The sequence below is a fragment of the Callorhinus ursinus genome, unplaced genomic scaffold (genome assembly GCF_003265705.2).
Source record: "Callorhinus ursinus isolate GAN/ISIS: 27379988/994484 unplaced genomic scaffold, GSC_fseal_2.0 scaffold48, whole genome shotgun sequence".
NCBI classification, from domain to species: domain Eukaryota; kingdom Metazoa; phylum Chordata; class Mammalia; order Carnivora; family Otariidae; genus Callorhinus; species Callorhinus ursinus.
In genome coordinates this window covers 5214915-5234083 of record NW_027397110.1, presented here as the reverse complement: position 1 = coordinate 5234083, position 19169 = coordinate 5214915, and the positions used below count along the sequence as shown (strand labels likewise).

General features: G+C 41.6%; 1 protein-coding gene across 7 annotated transcripts in view; it reads right to left on the bottom strand.

Moving 5' to 3' along the window:
- The window catches only part of EFCAB6 (EF-hand calcium binding domain 6), a 219833-nt gene that overhangs the window by 132746 nt on the left and 67918 nt on the right, over positions 1-19169 (bottom strand). For all 7 annotated transcript variants that reach the window (XM_025882318.2, XM_073882664.1, XM_073882663.1 and 4 more), the window contains one exon: positions 14065-14213. In XM_025882318.2, the coding sequence (XP_025738103.2) occupies positions 14065-14213 (149 nt within the window). The remainder of the gene's footprint in view (positions 1-14064; positions 14214-19169) is intronic.

Genomic DNA, 19169 nt, shown 5'->3' with positions numbered 1-19169 from the left:
AGGTCATGATCCTGGAGTCCTGGGATCGAGTCCCACACCGGGCTCCCTGCTCAGCAGGGAGTCTGCTTCTCCCTCTGACCCTCTTCCCTCTCGTGCTCTCTATCTCTCATTCTCTCTCAAATAAATAAATAAAATCTTTAAAAAAAAACATGGTAAGTGAAGAAAGTAGTCAAACACAAAAGGGTACATCCTGTATGATTCCATTTATGAGAACACCTAGAAAAGTCAAAACTATAGTGACAACAACAGAAAACGATCAGTGGTTGCTGGAGCTGAGGGTCAGGGAAGGAAGGGGTTGGTTACAAAGGGCCAAGAGTAGAATTATAGGGTCATGGAAGTATTCTGTATATTGACTATGGCAGGGGTTAGATAAATAGATACAACTGCCAAACTCATTAAACTATGCCCTTGAGGATGAATTTTATTTTACTAACTTATACTGGAGTAAAACATTTTTAAAACATAGAAGATTGTCAAAGGTCACGGATGAATAATTATTCACAGAGAAAGTACATAAAACTTTTAAACATGAAAAACATGCAAGCACAACAGCAACCAAGGACCTGCAAATCAAAACAACAGTGAGGAACTCTGCTTCCACCTGTCAGATTCGCAAGGATCTAGAAGTGGCAATGTGGAATGCTGGCAAAAAGCCTCTCACAAGCCGCCCTCATAAGAATAAATTAACACCTTCCTGAAGTGCATTTGAGCAATATGTAATGGAAACCTTAGAAATGTTTAAACTTTTGACTCAAGGGTTAACAAAACATGTTGTAGCCATTAAAAATTAATTTCAAAGGTTTTTCAAAGACATAAAATATGCTCCTGATAAAACACTGTGTGAGAAAATAGACCATAATTTATATGTGACCACAACGATGTTAAGTGTGCATGGAGTGTGTGTATGTGTGCACACAAAGAAATTCTGGAAGGAAATATACTAAAATATCAGTAGTGTTTATCTCTGGCTATTACAATGATGGGTAATTTATTTTTTCTTCATGGCTTCCCCTATTTTCCAGTTTGAGCCTTCACAGCTTTTATAATCAACATGAATAAACACATGAATGAAATTATTTTTGAAAAATCAGTGCCAATTTTGCCAGAAATCACATGAGTGACCATTATCCAAAGGTCACAAAGATATAGCTGAGTCTTTTAGTCTTAAAAATGTCCCAGGGGCTCTCTCTCTCTTTTTTTTTTTTTCCCCTCAGGCAGCTCTCCCTCTGGATTCTGATGTTGGGGGCCTACTAGCATTCCCAACCAACTTTCCCATCCCATGAATCCAGCACACAACTCCATCTATGGAGAAGGGGAAAGAAAACACAGATTTGTCATATTGTTCCAAACAGTCTGGATTCCATTCAACCAGTGGGTACTGTCAGAGGAGGTGCAAAGAGAAACAGGGTTGGAGAGACTAATCGCATTAGCTGGAGGGACCAAGAAGGCTCAGCCAGGAGGAGAGTCATCAGAACGGAAAAGATGGGCAGACCTGCAACAGGTGGGGATGGTGATGGTAAGAGACAAAAGGAGGATGTAACAAGTGTGGGAAACAAACAACCTCACTGGCTGACTCTTCTTCCACCATCCGGTCACTAATGCTAACAACCCCCATCTCTCATTTCTCTTCTCTATCCCTATGCACTCTCTTGGCAACCTCCTCTGTTCTCTGGCTTTAGATACCATCTATATTGATCTGTACAAAGCTGATACCCATATTTCTTTCTCTAGCCTGGACTTCTTTTTCTGAGCTTCCAACAGCCTCGACATCAATAGTTGGATTTCTAACAGGCATCTCAACCTTAACATGTCCAGTATTAAACTCTTGACTTCTGTCCCCTAACCTGTTTCCCTTCCTCCCATCTTCAAATATACCAGGCTCCCACTTCCATGAAGGCCTCTGTATGGGTCTGTTGGCATGGAATGCTCTTCCACAACAAATACAACATGACTGGTGTGCTCTAAATCTGTGCGACAAAGCAGACTTCCTTTCTGCGTGCCTGATGTTTTGATGCAGGGCTCATCTTAAATGCCATCTCCCCAAGAAGTCTTCCCTGATTGCCTCATCTGGGGTAGGTTTGCCCCATGCATCACGATTTAGAACTGGTTTATTTGTTTCTGAGTTAATAATATGTGTTGGTAAGAAAGAGCACATTCAATGATTTTAGCAACCTCTTCCCCAAGCCCACCAACACTGCATTTCTAAGGATCCTCTGAAGGGAGATTATGGGGGCCCCACCAGAAGCCACAGAGAGAACAGCAGCTATAGGGTCAAGATTTGCAGGTCACCGAAGAGAAACAGGCCACAGGGCAAATGGGCCAAGATAATAAAATTCCACCAGAAAGCCAAATAACCTCTGGAGGAAGGAGGGAAGGTGTTGGACTGAGCAAAGTGCATGCGATACAGGCTCAAGCTGTCTTGTGTATAAAAGGAAATAATAGCCAGGGGCTTGCCAAGTCCCAGTCCACACTGCTGCTGCCCATGTCCTGGACAAATGTCCCCACATACTGCCAAGGTATGGGCATGCTCCAATGGTAGCTGTAAACTGCCCCTTTCTCTCTTCAAAGATAAGGGCATGCAAGTAACTGAAGGTGGCATTAACTCAGGGATGACCGCTGTACTTTACCAGAAAACAAAATCACTTGCATATTTTAACTTTATTAGTAAATGACACATCACTTGCAGCACATTCCACACTGCACAATCCATCATCCCATTCCAGGGTGCCGTGATATGGGAATTCAGAACTACGCGTCCAGGAGAGAGGAAGTGAGGGCCTGAAGTGGTCTGGTGGCAGTGGGAACACAGAGGTGAGTTATGCACATCACTCATATGACCATCTAGGGCAGCGTCATTCTGCAAACAAAATAAGTTTGCGACATCCTACACATTCCCCTCATAGATATTCATGATGTTGAGTTAACATATTAACAGTCATGAGATGTCCTCATAGTTGGCAGTTGGGAAGCTTCCTTCTAGAGTACACCTTAGGAGTACTCACCACAATAAGCTAGAGCATAATCTGGGTGTTTCAGCTCACAAGGGTTTCTGGCACTAGCTAACCGAACACAAGGTCCTTAGGAAAGACCAAGGTGCTGCCTGATATTTTCAGAATACACGGAAAATTCTAGGACTGATGGGCAGAAGCCTGACTTGAGTCGTTTAAAGTGGGAATTCATGACCTGTTGCTCAGGTCACAGACCAAACCAATCCACAGACCCAGAGCCCCTTAATTAAGGGGGAATCTGGATACCTTTGAGGAACAACCCTACAATATAGCCATATGTATATACTGAGAATCTTCCCTCAAACCTTGCCCAGAAGATCCTTCAGCCATTTACTAAAATGACTACACATGAAGGGAAAGGAAATACCTAGCCACTCAGGGTTATTAGATAGTGGCTCTGAACTAATGATAATCCATGGAGAGCCAAAGTGCCAGCACAGTCTGCTGGGTCACAGTGGAGGCTTATGGACAAGAGATGAAGCCCAAGTCCATGTTGTAGTGGGTCCAGTAAGGTTACAGGCTCATCCTGTGGTTACTCCTCCAGGCTCAGAATACATAATGGAAATAATTATTCTTAGTCACTGCAGAATCCTCACATTTGTCTTTTGAGCCATGAAATAAGGGGCTACAATGATAGGAAGGACTAAGTGGAAAACTCAACACTTTAGCAGAGGATTTAAAAAGCTTACCACCTCCCTGGAGTGCATCAAAATTCTTTGAAGACGAGGGCAAGAGGTTGACTTCTACCATATTCCATCTAAATCACTGTGTCCCAATGCAAAAGTTACTTGGATATTTGAAAATGACTGTGGGTTATTGCAAATTTAATCAAGTGATGATGCCAATCACACATGCAAATCAACACAGCCCCGAGCATCTGGTATGTAGCTCTAGACATATCAATGCTAACATTTCAATTTCCTTTTCAACAGTTTCCCTTTACATGGCAGGGAGATTAATACACCTCCAAATCTTATCTCAAGACTATGTCAACTCCTCTGCTTCCTGCCATATTATAATGTGAAGGAACTCTGATCAAGGCTTGCCCAGAGGGTCCTACAGGTATTTTTTTTTTTTTAGATATTTATTTATTTATTTATTTATTTATTTATTTATTTATTTAGAGTGAGCAAGCAGGGAGAAGGGGCAGAGGGAGATGAAGAGAGAATCTTAAGCAGATTCCACACTGAGTGCAGAGCCCAACGTGGGCCTTGATCTCACAACCTTGAGATCATGACTTGAGCCAAAATCAAGAGTTGGACGCTCAACAGACCGAGCTACCCAGGTGCCCCATCAAGTAGCTATGGATTGTTCTGGTGTGCTACAACAATCACAGTGGTCCATTGCATGATGATATTATATTAACTGGATCTACTAAGAATGAAATAACAAATATCCCAGAGGCCTCAGAAAGGCAGAGAAGATAAATCTCATGGAATTTCAAGGGTCTTCCAGTCTGATAAAGTTTCTAGGGATCCAGAGGCATGTCTAAGGTATGCTGGAATAGTCCCTCTAAAGTGAAAGACCGATTAATTAGCCTTTTGCTGCCCATCACAAAAAAAAAGATTCATATGCTTGAAGGGTGTCTCTGGATTTTGGAGACAATTTTGTCCTGCTATTCTGATCTGCTCTGCTGATCTTGGGTAACCCAGCAATTCTGAGTGAGGCATTGAGTAAGAAACAATTTGCAAGGCTCAGGCTGTAGTGTACATTTTTGTCTCATCACAGAAAAGAAGCACAGCTTATAAAGGTATTTATGTCCCATGTAAGTGCCCACTGGTAAGCATCCACACAGATTATCTGGAGGAAAGGTGACCTGTCCTGAAGGTGCTGGTCAGTCACTTTGCCCAGGCAACCTGGTGTTTGTCATGGGCTTCCACACAAAAGTGGTCATGGAGAGAGGAACGGACGCTGTGCATTGGTTTGAAAACAGGGACTTCTCATCACTAAAGCTGAGCTGGCTACTGCCCAGCTAAGTACCCAGGCTGCAAATGGCAGAGGCCCACACTGAGCCCTTTCATGGCTCCTTTCTCCAGGTGGGATTCCCAGTCACCTGGCAAAGACTCCATTGTCTCAAAATTTGTCTCAATACATACTCCAGATACAAATTTGCCTTGCCTTCCTGAAACACTTCTGCCACTTACCATCATCTGTGGACCTCCAGAATGCTTTGGGCATCACTGCCAGGGTGTCCTGCGCATCACAGAAGTAAACTAAGGGACTCATCTGATGGTGGTGATGGTGTGGCAATAACCCCAGATCCACAGAACATACTGGTCTCACCACATATCCCATCACCAGAACAGACTTGATAGAATGGTTGGTAGCTTGCTGATGACTCATCTACAATCAGCTGAGAGGAAATCCCCAGGGGTTAGGGTGCTGTTCTACAGGACGCACTGTGCCTTGAGCCAGTTGAGGCAGCCCAATAAAGAGATGACCATCAAGCACTGAGATCCTGTGAAATGAAGACTGGGTACCTCAGGGGATTGGAAGGCAAGAGGAGAGAAGGTGGGCTAATTATTCCCCCAGCCCCCTCCCTGCTGGGCTGCCACGTGGCCATGGCCATGTTCTTCTACCTTAGACCTTATCTGCTCTCCGGTGACCTCCCCTTTAGCTATCTGTCTTGCTCCTTTCAGTAACTGCCCCCTCTCCTACCCCTTCAGGCCTAAGAGAGAGAAACGCTTCCCCATCTACTGATCTCATTTAATCTTGCCCTCACATGAGTAAAGGGTCCTTCAATAAACTCATGTCCATCTGCTTTCTGCCTGAACCCTGACCCATGTTATGTCGGAGGTTAAGACGGCCATGGTAGGATACAGAACAGCTCCATTACCCCCAAAAGCTTCCTTGTGCTGCCCCCTGGAGTCACACCCTCCTCTGCCCCTAGTCCTGGCAATTACTGATCTCTCTTCCATTCCTATTGTTTTGTCTTTTCCAGAATGTCACACAGATGGAAGTGATCCTAGACATGTGGGTTAAAGAGGTTTGGACAATAACTGAAAACATACCACTGGGTATTGCTTCTACACTTAATGTAATTTGGCCTAAATGGCTTATTGTTCCTGCTTGTATAGCTTCTGTTGGGTTGCTAATGTTAACTGGGGTGAGTGGGACAATTCTCACCAGGAGATGCTTCTGAGTGAGCACCTGCTTGCATGATGGGTGAGTAAGTACCTCTGGTGAATACACAAGTCATAGCAAGTCACTCCATTTATGCCATCCCCTCAGCTCTCACTCAAACATCACTCTTCATGTTTAAACACTAATTTTATTTTTAACAGATGTACTTTATATAAAAGGCTATGCAACATTGAAAAGCACAGCATGTTAGCAATAAAAGGTCAAGTTAGCTGTTCAATTAAAGTCTACCATTACATCAAAATATAAATATATATATGGAAAATGGCTTTTTAAAGTTTCCAAAATATTATTTTGCTCAAGATTTTATGCCTTATTACCAAGATGTTAGGGTGTTTAATTTAGGCCCTAGATCTTCAGTATTTTTTAAAAAACAACAAACTCAAAAAGATGCCTTTTTTTTCCTCCCTATACTATCCATTCTTGGATTGGGTAGTAAGAATAATTTCTCCAACCATTTTATTATGAGGGTTTAGATTTTATTTTACTTCTTGCTTTATTCTTTCCTATGTTGTCTGCCATTTTTTTTAAAAAGGATGTATTTTTAAATTTTATTTCTCAAATTAAGATGCACTAAAATGAACTTTTTACTTTTGGTGTAGACTTTTATGAGTTTTAACCCATGTACAGATTCACATCACCACCACCACACACAGGATGCAGAACAGCTCCATCACGCCCCAGCCTTCCCCATGCTGCCCCTCTGGAGTCAGGCCTCCCCCACCCTGAGTCCCGGAGACCACCGACCTCTTCTTTGATCCTATTGTTTTGCCTTTTCCTGCATGTCATATAAACAGAATCCTAGAGTAGCAGCCTTTGAGACTGGTTCTTTCGAATGTTTCTCAGAATCATCCATGTTGTCTGCACCGAAAACTCACTCCCTCCTACTGCTGAGAAATAAGCCATCGTGCAGATGGACCAGTTTGCTTATCCAATCATCTGCTTAAGGACACTTGGGCCCATTCCCATTTGGGTCAATTATGACTAGAGCTGCTATGAACATTCTTGTACAGATTTTTTTAGTGAACTTTTCAATCATTTTTTAGATACAAAAGTCATAGAGAATTTGCCCAGCACAATCATGGACCCATGACGCTGGGAGTGCAGGTCAAGGGGAGTTCCGGGGGCTCACTTCTGGCAACACTAGGTGTGCCCTTGTCCCCACACTGTCCCTCCCACTGGTCTGCACTGTACCACCTCCTGGGTGGCTGGAGAGGAGAGTAAGGCAGGGAGGAAACAGCACTCCCCTGGGGCCAGGCCACCCCTGGTGCCATTCGCTGCCACTGGGGGTGACACTAGTCCCACCTCTAATGTCTGTTTCACGGGGCCAGTGCTTTCATGGTAGAATCCAGGAGATTCTCTCTTCCTAGGAGGGGACACAATGAGTGGTAAGTTCCCAACAATCACCCTCTAAATTCAAGAAATCACTGTGACAGTGCCGGGAACCCAGTGTTTTCTCTAGAGGTAAGACAGAAAACAACAGGGCAGTTTGATGGGACAGTGTGGGCAGCACTGTACAGAAACGTCCACGTACGAGAGAGGTAGAGTGACGGAACAGACAGAAGGACACCTTAAACCAAATTATGGAGAAAACTGAATGTATGACAAAGCAGACATTAAAAACAATGGGGAAAGAATAATAAGTGGTGGCGGTAAAACAGATTATCTATTTGGGAAAAGAATGTGAATTTGGATGCCCACCTTATGTCAGGATGAATTAACGTGTTTTGTTTTCAAAGAATAAGAAAAACAAGTGTATTAGAAAAGCGTTTTTATATCAAGCCTGGGCAAGAATGATGAATTTATAGATTAAGCAACAGAAGACATTCCAAAAGAAGATTAATGTATTTGATTATATTAAAATGTAAACTTCAGAACAATGAGGTGTCATGTGAATGAAAGGGAAGCAGCAAGCTGGGAAGAACGGCTGTACAAAGCTACTCTGCTTATGACAGAAAAGGGTTATCTCTTAATAATTAATTAATTATAAAAGATTATTAGAAAGGTGATAAAATTGACTTAAGACACCAGCAGTGGGTGCATTACCCAGTCAGGACAAGAGGAGGATTCACATCAGGGGAGATACGACTAACGCACAGGCTCACGGAAATGTCCAAGCCCAATACTGTTCCAAGAAATATAAATTAAGACAATAATGAGGCATCGTTTTATACCTCTTAAGCTATCAATATTTTAAAACAATGTTAATATTCAATGCCAGAAGGAATATGAAACTAGAACACTCATACAACGTTGACGGTGATATAAATCACTATTATCTTTTCAGATTTGGCGATCGTTATAAAAATGCACACAAGTATTCCCACTCTGGCCTTGAATTGAACACAAAGCCTGTCCCTGACCCCTTGGTGATGGCCACGATCCCAGTCCCCTCCCGGGCCCATGCCCGCCCTCTATCCCACCTCTGGCTCCCTCTTGCACCCTGGCTTCTGCCAGGCCCCGGAACACAGCACATCAGGGCTGCCCATCCTGGGGCTCTCCCCCTGGTGTCTCAGGTCTCTGTTTAAAGCTCATTTAAATCATTCTCTTTGCGGAGAAGATTCCCGAGGTCTTCTCTGCCACTCTCATAATGGCCCCCATCACACTGCACATCTCCTTTCAGCCCAGGTGGATCTGTGGATTGTCGCCTCACCCACCAGCAGGTAGCACTCTCTGAGGACACGGATCATGTCTTCCTCTCCAATGAGTCCCTAGCGCCTAGCACAGTGCCTGGTACATAGTGAGGGCTCCAAAACTATCTGTGGACTGGCTGAGCAAATAAATGAACAAACAAACATATGCAAATCTAAAGAAACCAGAGACTCAGCAGTGAAATGGTTAGAAACATTCTGGTCTAGAGAACTAAAAAGCCCAAACGAACGGTCATGACCCCATCCACCAGCCCTGGTGGAATGCTGCTTACTTCCTCTGGATGGAACGTCTTTCTCTAGCCACCCATGTGGGAGACTCTTCTTCATCTCTCGAAGCTTCCACTCAGCTCTGCTTACTCTCCGGAGACTTTTCTAACTTCGCAGCCAGCATGAACACATTAAGGTAAGATTTCTGGCAACACAGTGCATCTCTCCCCAACCTCCTGGTCTAATCACAGAAATATATCAACAAATAAAAAAAAAAACCTACTGGAATAAATATATCAAGAAAATGATTTTAAACATACGGTGGAAGTTGAAATCAAGAAAGGGAAATCCACAGATGCTGGAAGCATGGGCCAGCGAGAATGTGAGTTATTCCCACAAGAGCCCAGGCTGTTTATCAGACCTGGACAGAGCAGGCTGTGCTAAAGGCAGCCCTGGGATCTCCCACAGGCACTAAGAGGATGGGGTTTAATGCCCACGTGGGGCTCTGAGACCCGGGACCGCAAGACTGGGAGAAGTTCGGACACAGTTAAGAGTGAAACAAAACAGATTCTAGAAAAACAGTCAGAATGGAGTCCAGACAGATAAAGACATGGGAAATGCAAGAGAGTCTAAGAGACAAGGGAAGTGGAAGGAGGAGGTTCAACAAATATTTAATAAGACTTCCAGAAGAAAAGGCCAGCAAGAGTGGAGTGGAGACAATACCCAAAGAGTAGCAGCAGGGAATGTTCTAGAATTCATGAAAAATACTACTCCACACCGTGAGACAGCATGAGTCTGGGGAGGTTAAATAAACAGACATCTCTAGCAAGACACATTGTAGGGAAACTGTAAAGTAACAAAAACAAAGAGAAAAATCTTGAAGGCAACCAGAAAAAGAGAAAAGAAAAAACAGATCACCCAGAAAGTACTGGCAATTAGACAGCAGACTCTCAACAGCAACAGCAGAGGCCAGAAGACCGGGAAGAATGTCTTCAAAGTGCTGAGAGAAAATAACTCTCAGACAAGAATTATATTCCCTGTACAATCTTCATTAAAAAGTGGAAAATAGACATTTTTGAAAACAAAGACTGACCCCCTCCCCGCCCACTCACAGCGCCTCACTTAAAGGATTACTACAGGATATACTTCAAGAAATTGAATTCTGAGTGAGGGGTGAGATCGAAGCAGCAGGGGTGAGCCGACAAACTGGTAAACACGGGAAAACCTAACCAAACATGGATTGCAGACAAAACAAAACAGAACAAAAAACCAACAAGCCCAATAACAGAGACTAATTCAGGTACTATCAGAACAAGGTTGGATCGAAACACTAGCCGATAGGAACATGTACATTGAAGCTGCTTGTTTTCTTCAGGACAGTAGAAATATTGTGAACTTTTGGCTTTACAAGTTCAGAACACATGTTAAAATTTTAAGGGTAACCTCCTCTACAATAGCAATAAAATATTTAAGTCTCAAGACAGTGGAGGGGAAAACACATGATAAGGAAAATTCAGACAGAACCAAACACAGTGGAGGAGGGAAAAAGAAAAAGAGCCGAGGAAATCGGAAAGATAACAATAAAGCAGTAGAAGGAAAAAACCCAAACATGCCCGTCACAAGACTTGGGAACATGCTACACTTGACCACTAAAAAGGCAAAGATGTTCATTTGGAATTTTTTAATTACAGATATGCCATTTTATAAGAAACACACCTAAAACGTGGTAATAGTGACTATAAATGGTTGAGAAAAGATATATCAGACAAACACTAATCCAAAGAAAACTGTTATGGGTATTTTAGTAGCAGAGAAGACAGGCTATAAAAGCCAGAGGGATAGAAAGGTAACTACATAATTATAAAGGGAAGAGTTGACCAGGAAGACAGGACAAATCTTTATTGGCAGATATGTGCTCCAGAAGACAAACCTAATTTATAATTCAAGATACCAGTACTTGGGTATTTACCTTGCTGTTGTCCCTTGTGCCTGGTTCCACTGGGAACTCTGGGTGAATTCAACAGACGGCACAAATCAGAAATCCCTGGGTCTCTGGTGAGAACAGGTTGTCACATTGGCACAATCCTGGCTGCCCTGAGTGTCCTATTAGTTCACTCTGCATGCCAATTATAGTCTTCAGAGCTGCCATCATTCTGGTGGTCCCCACTGCTGTGGGACTATTTGTAATTTATCTCTGCATTCTTAGCACCTCCCCTAATGTCTGGCAGAGAAAGGGAACTCAATATGCATCCATTAAAATTATAATTTTGTGGGTGGCTGGGTGGCTCAGTCAGTTGAGCACCAGACTCTTGGTTTCGACTCAGGTCATGATCTCAGGGTCTTGGGATCGAGTCCCACGTTGGGCTCTGTGCTCAGTGTGGACTCTGCTTGAATTCTCTCTCTTCCTCTGTTCTCTCTCTCTCTCTCTAATAAAATCTTAAAATAAAATTATAATTTTGAAGATGATGAAGCCAACAGGATGCATGTCTGTGATATGCATTCCTATTTGAAAAGCACAATGTAAAGCTGTAGATGTACTTTAATTACAAATACATAAAAATTACATATGTATGTGGATACAGGTTAACGGATCATGGAAACGTGAAAGCAATAAATTTGTTACATAAGGTGGATTGTGACTTTTTGCTTTTTATTTTTATTATTGCTCTTATTACTTGTATAATTTCGAAAATAAAAAGAAATGACTATATGACTTTTAGTCATCCAATGAAGTATTTCCTAAAAATTGTCACCATGTATAGATAGAACAACAGAGCTGTTTTCTGAGCCATGGAAATATTCACTCCTAGGGCCAAATCTTGCCTTTTACTCTAGAAGCTATGGTAGCATGGCATGGTAATCCTCTCTGGATGTACAGAGGGTCAAGAAGGAAAGAGGAGCCTGTGCAGAATGGATCTAGCTGGCCTCACTTAATACTATTTTTCTCAGGGTGCCTGGGTGGCTCCACTGGTTAAGCGTCTGACTCTCGATTTCAGTTCCGCTCATGATGTCAGCCCCGTGTCAGGCTCTATGCTAGAAGCCAGCTTGAGATTCTCTCCCTGCCCCTCCTCCCTCCTACTCAGGTGCGCTCTCTCTCTCTCAAAAATAAATAAATAAATAAATAAATAAATAAATAAATAAATAAATAAATAAAATACTATTTTTCCCTTCTTCTCTCTTGCCTCTCCTTTCTAGGTAACCCTAGATGTCCACCAATTATCCAGAATTTCACAAGACAATCTTTCCGTTAGCCTCTACCCTACTTCCCCTGAGACAAGGTTCTCTGAGTTACCTGGACAGAGCACCAGGTCCTTAAAGACAGTATTCCTTACACAGAGTCTGGTCTACCTGTACCATTTCCAAAGGCAACAGGGATCCTTGGAGAAATGGGTGATTCCAGGTCAGGGGCAAGAAATGTACCAGAAGAGCCGGCAGCATATCAGAAAGCAAGCGAGCTCTCAGGGACTATCAGGGACTCTCCGGGTCGCACCAACAGGACCCGGCAGACAACATGAAAGGCCCCCACCGGCCAAGACGGCGCAGACTGAAGATCCGTGAGACTTATGATGGACTGAAACCCATCAAATATGTGGACGTTCATGAGCTATGGTAAGTTTTTTTTTTTAAGAAAAATCACTCATCGCTCACTTTGGGAGAATGCTTGGGAACCAATTCATTATTTTGGAAGGTGGTAAGTGAAGGGAAAGAACCAAGGATATCTTGGCTTTCTTAGACTAAGTGTGTCTCATTGTTACCAAGCAGTTGAAGAAGGGAAGCTTTCATTACAGAAGTACTCCAACCAATAAAAGAAGAAATGATAGATGTGGAATATCACCACTTTATAATCCCCAGTGAATACACAGATTTAAGTAGGCCCACCATGGCTGCTAACATCGTGAAAAAAAAGACAACCAGTCCACACACATGCTTGCCACCACCCAGGAAGTATTCTTGCCAAAACACCTGAACATGGGGGCGCCTGGGTGGCTCAGATGGTTAAGCGTCTGCCTTCGGCTCAGGTCATGATCCCAGGGTCCTGGGATCGAGCCCCACATCGGGCTCCTGGCTCGGCGGGGAGCCTGCTTCTCCCTCTGCCTCTCTCCCTGCTTATGCTCTCTCTCTCTCTGTATCTCTGTGTCTCAAATGAATAAATAAAATCTTAAAAAAAAAAAAACCATCTGAACATATATCTGAATTCTATCCATTTAGAGGATGGGGGTTGGGAGTGGGAGACAGCAGGACATGTCAAATGTCACTGTAGATCAGACAGATGTCGGCTGTAAGAAGTTCCATGTAATAAATACTTCATAATAGATACATCATAAAGGAACAAATTCACAAATGGAGAGAGACCCTACAGACTGAAAACAGAATTGTGGCAAATCAATCGATTGCAATGTACAGACCTTATTTGGATCCTGATTCAAATTGTAAAAGAAAATCTGACACATTCAGTTAGATTTGAACCCTGGCTGGATATTTATTAATATTATTGATAATTCTATTAGGTGCAAAACCAGTATTTCTACCACGTTTTTAAAAAGTGTTCTTATCTTTTAGAAAGACGTAGTGAGATCTTTTCAGTGAAATATGATATCTGGTATTTGTTTCAAAAACATCTGAGGTTGGGACGCCTGGGTGGCTCAGTCAGTTAAGCCTTCAGCTCAGGTCATGATCTCGGGGTCCTGGGATCGAGCCCTGCATGGGGCTCCCTGCTCTGTGGGCAGTCAGCTTCTCCCTCTCCCTCCGCCCCTCGCCCTGCTTGTGCTCTCTCTCTCTGTCAAATAAATAAATAAAAGCTTTAAAAAGTATCTGGGGTTAATGGAAAAATGATCAGGAAGAGAAATGAAATGATGGACCACGAGCTGAACATTGAAGCTGAGCAGTGGGTACGTTAGTGGATTCATTACAGTATTCTCTTTACTTTTGCATGTGTTTGAAATTTTCAAGGAAAAAAAAAGTCCAAGACATTAATAAAAAATAAATAAAGCTACTCCTTATTCTCATGGTTGACGTTTGGGGAAAAAAAAATGCCAAGGAAACAATGGGACTCTTACCTTTTCATTAACTGGATAAAAATTCTCCTTGGTAATCGGTATACAAAGGTGTCGAAGACAATCTTTAGGTAATTCAAAGACACATATCCACTTTTGGAGGGGTCGCCTGCACTCAGGGCTTTTTCAACCTGTTCATAAGACTTAGGAAGCTGCAGGGAATGAAAATTCGAATGTTGCATTCATAGAAATCCACTTCACAGAGCTATTCAACCAGTTTATTTCTACCAAAACCTCGTCACATTTTCCCCTCCAAAAACTGATCAAAAAGGTTACGATGGCATGTACTGAACTTCAAATGTTTAATTGATGAGCTCGCTACAGAACAGTATCCCCAGTCACAGCTACTCAACTGACAAGGCAGACAAGTTTCTCAGGGAAAAACAGCACATCTAATAGCTCCACCTCAAATTTCAGAGCTAAAAATATTCGGTGGATCTGCCAGTTTGATACATCTTTCTTAATATACTTTCAAGCCATTCCTACTGTGAGCCCATGCTAGGTTTCTCCTGATTAAGTCAGGTCAATCAAACAAAAAAGCTGGCAACATTTTATTAAAAACAGAAGTAGCTTTAGAGTAAGGAAAATCATTAATATAAAGACTGCATAAACAGAGTACACTTTGTACATTTCTTTAATTATTCTTTTTTTTTAAATGGGGAATCACAAAGAATCAGGGTGAGTGAGCCTCGCTTATGGGACTTCTTAAATTCAGTAAAGTAGGTTAATTTAACACTGATTTTTATATGGCTCATAAAAATACGAGGAAGATTGGTTTTATTTCCAAAGGTCTTCCTGCTATTTGTTATTGAGTAATAACAATATTCTCCGATATTTCCAACCCTCTCCTCTTTGTCTGAATTCAGTTTTTCCCGCTAACTGCAATGAGAAACAAAATCACCACCAACTTGGTATATAAAGTGACTTTAAAAAAAAAAAAAAGCAACCTGTTGGAACATAGAAATACTTGCACCAGAGTCTCTACCCACCAAAGGAATAAGAAGCAATTCTTTGAAATTTCCATAGGGTACACAGGAACGTGGGAAAACTAATGGGAAAACCTTTAAAAATATTTAAAGAATTTCTTAGAAAGCTGCACAAAACTAACCCAAAATGTGGCTAAATCTGCCCCTATCTCTTTCAGGGAAGTGGGTTCACAGAGAAAAGCCAGAGCCAGATGTGGAGTACGGTCTCAGTGTATTAACTGGATTAATGACATCCACTTTTGATATCTTGATGACATTGGTTTCCATTGAGGTTTTTTTCTAGGAGAATGTTTTTGACATAATCAAGAGATTTTAGGAAAAGAGCAGGGAGTGAAACAGACATAGTATCTTGGTGATATGTATAAACCTTTAAGGGATTCTCATTGTGACTGTTTACAATGAAACAAAAGGGAAAAATGCAAGCAATTCAGCAAAGTAAAAAGAAGGACATAAAGATATCTGGAAGTCTCTCCACCCAGTTTTTTTATATAGTGTTGCAGAAACTCCCCTAATGATCATATAAACATACAACTTTACGAAAATGCAATCATGGCTATACATTCTGATGTGACAGGTGCTTTTTTCATTTAACAGTATCTCATGATATTTTTTCCTGTAAGAACTTATATCTACATCATGCTTTTTTTAAATGATGTGTGGCATGCCATCATGTTACTGACAGACCAGAGAAAGGTACGCTAATTTTCTGTTTGTACATTTAATGTGTATAAATGTTCCCTTGATCCCCTATCTAAATGAGGTCCTTTTCCATATTTGTCGCATTTATGAATGCGTTTAACACCCCTCTCCCTGATGTGAGTTCGTGCAATCTCCTTGAGAGCATATTGTGTCTGTTTTGTTTACTAATAATTACCTAGAATGAAGCAGAATTTGGCATGCTGCAGCCACTCAATAAACATTTGTTTAAAACGAATATATTTTTACCAAAAATGTTCTAAAGAAAGGTTGCAAAATGTAAAAAGCTATGACACATAAAAATTAAAATCATAGCCGAGATGACATTCTATCTGTATGAGACTGTAACAATATTGGGGCGCCGGGGTGGCTCAGTTGGTTGAACATCCAACTCTTGGGTTCTGTTCAGGTTGTGATCTCAAGGTCGTGGGACCCAGCCTCGCAACAGGCTCCGTGCTCAGTGCGGATTCTGTTTGTTCCTCCCCTGGCTTGTGCTCTCTCTCTCTCTCTCTCAAATAAATACATAAAATCTTAAAAAAAAAAAAAAAGTCGAACAATATCAAGCGTTGGTGAGTAGGCTGAACGACAGGAATTCTTTCTCATATGCTTCAGGTGGGAGTATAAATTGATATTTTTGAAAAGCAGTTTGATACTGCCAATTAAAGCTGAGGAGCACGTCTGCTACAACCTGGCAAGTAATTCCAGTCGTAAGCATCATTCCTAGAGAGACCTTTGCACAGGTGCACCAAAAGATACATACGCAACCACTTACAGTGGCATCGTTTGGACTAGCACAAAACGAGAAGCGATCTCAATGTCCATCCATAAGAGAATGTGTGATTTGTGTATATGTAGACAATGGAAAACTGTAGGAAGAAAGAAAGAAAGAAAAGAAAGATCAGGCAAAAAACAAAGAACCCAGTCTGTAAGGAAACATAATACAAACAAATATAAACACATCACCAAAAAGGTTTCATGCCATAAAAAGAAACTAAGAATATGAATTGATTATAAGAAAAGCTTGAAGTCAGGATGACAAAACAATGAAAGGGAAGGGATATTTCAAAGCGAGGAAGCTAGGAAACAAAAATTGTATCATTATAGGAGTTAATAAATTAGAAACAGCAAGCGTAAGAGGCAAGGCTGAAGTTCAGTGGAGTAATAAAGGAATGGCTCAAAAGCCTCTCACTGAAGGCGGAGGAGAATGACAGTACTGGATGGAGCAAGTCAGGAGCAGGTGCCAGCTCTGGAGGACAGACCAAGATGACCCAATGGGAGGGTAACTGGGAATAACACTGAGGGAAGGGCCGACGCAGGGGAGACAGAGGGAAGGAGGGAAGGTGGGGGAAGATTTTAGTGACACAGGAAAAGCTTTCTGGAAATGAAGGAAGGGCTGGATCTGGCCATCAAAAGAACACCCTGTGGTCCCGGAAACTTTGACAAAACGCTTAATGCAAGTACAGCTCAGTTTCGCTTTTTAATTTCAAGGATCCCAAAAAAACCCCAAAAGAAAAAACACAACTTTAGGCATCCAGGTAGAAAAAGGGAATCACCTACAAGGGGAAGAAACAGCCGTTGACCTCAGGCTTTTTCTCCTCAACACCCAGTGCCGGAGGACAATGGGATGATGCTTATACCATTTTGAGGACGAGAAGGCAAGATGGAAGAATTACACCCAGCTACGCTGTTCAAGTAGGACAGTCAGAGGCAGACAGTCTCAAATATGAAAAAACAAAGGGAACAAAGCACCCAAGAGCCTTCCTTAAGGAAATTGCTTGACAATGAAATCCAGCCAGCCCCAAAATAAATCAAAATAATGAACTCTGAAAGGGATTAACTACGGTAAGCACTGGAGTGTAGTGATGTGGATTAAATCCACGTAAATACGAACTGAAGACGAAACAACTAGGGGAATTATAGGAACACAACGAAACGTAAATATCAGTATCGTTGTAAACCCTGACTAAGAACAAAACAGAAACAACAAAACTTGTGAGGTGGGAGGGAGGGGGGTGAAGAAGTGAGAGCCTGCCCTGCGCTGCCTGTAATCGAAAGATCCTTCAAAGACACCATAATTTCTGCAACTCTTAATGGCTTTCTTAACCTCTTTTCTTGTCTCAAAGTCCCCTTTGGGACCTAATATATCTTGTGGTAAAGAAATATTTACCCAAAGTACAGATACATCTTCAGCTTCACTTGAAGCTGGACTTGGCAAGAACTTGAACTTAAACTTGGCCCCGGTCCTGACTGGCAGTATAATTTTGGGCTGGTCATTAAACCCCTCCATGCCTCAGCTTCCTCAAGTGGAAGACGGGATGATAACAGTGCCTCGCTCACAGAGCTGCTGTGAAGCCTGAGGAGGGGAACACCCAACAGGGCCCGGCACACTGAAGGCTCCGCAGGAGGGTTAATTACCAGGGCGGCCATGTCTCCTTTACTTCTGGTAAATTCAAAGACGTTTAAATTAACTATGTCTTATTTGTGAAAAGGAGCATGATTCTCTTCTTATAAAATCATTTCTTTCCATGTATCCACCCACCCACCCACCGAGGCAGCCATCCTTCTATATATATGAATAAAGACAGACCTAGAATTATGTTCGCCAAATGTTGCCTTTGATTATTTCTGGGTAGTGGATTTTGAATAATTTATACTCTCTTCTTTGTACTTTTCAGAATTGCTTACTTTTTTTGTAATGCTAATGCATTTTGTAATGGTTCTGTTTTTATGAAAACAATAAATTTATTAACAACAATAACAGAAACAAGTTTTACTAATTTACCAACACAGTATTACATATACTCACTTCTCCAACACCTTGATCAACACTGGCTATTGTTAATTTTTTCCTCTGACATTTTTCTCCTGAAAATTTTATATTCATTGTTAAAAGTTCTACGTACCTTTGGAATGGTTACGATTTATCTCTTGTTTATGTGGCCCATATTTTGTCAAGTTTCCCATTTGTTACACAAAGTTTTGCTGTACAAAAGCTGTTCATTTTAATGTAAGCAGATGTACCAATCTTTTTCTTTATGGTTTTTGGGCTTTACATCACACTTAAAAGGTAGTCTCAATTTCAAGATTAAAAAACTTTCACCCATATTATTTTTAAATTTAAATAGTTGATGCATATAGAATTTATTTTGGTGTGAGGAATGGAAGGTGACAAGCGTCTTCCCCCAAATGGCTGCCTAGTGAATTATCCTAATAATAATTACTGAATGAGCCACTCCCCAGTCCTACCACACTTTACTGACTTTACTGGAATGCCTGATATCATATGCTAAATTCACATATAAAGATTAATTCGTTACCTAACAAAAATTGGGTAAGACGGTATCATATAGTCTTAAATATTATACCTTTGTAAGATTATTTTTTAAGATTTTAAGTAATCTCCACACCCAGCATGGGGCTCAAACT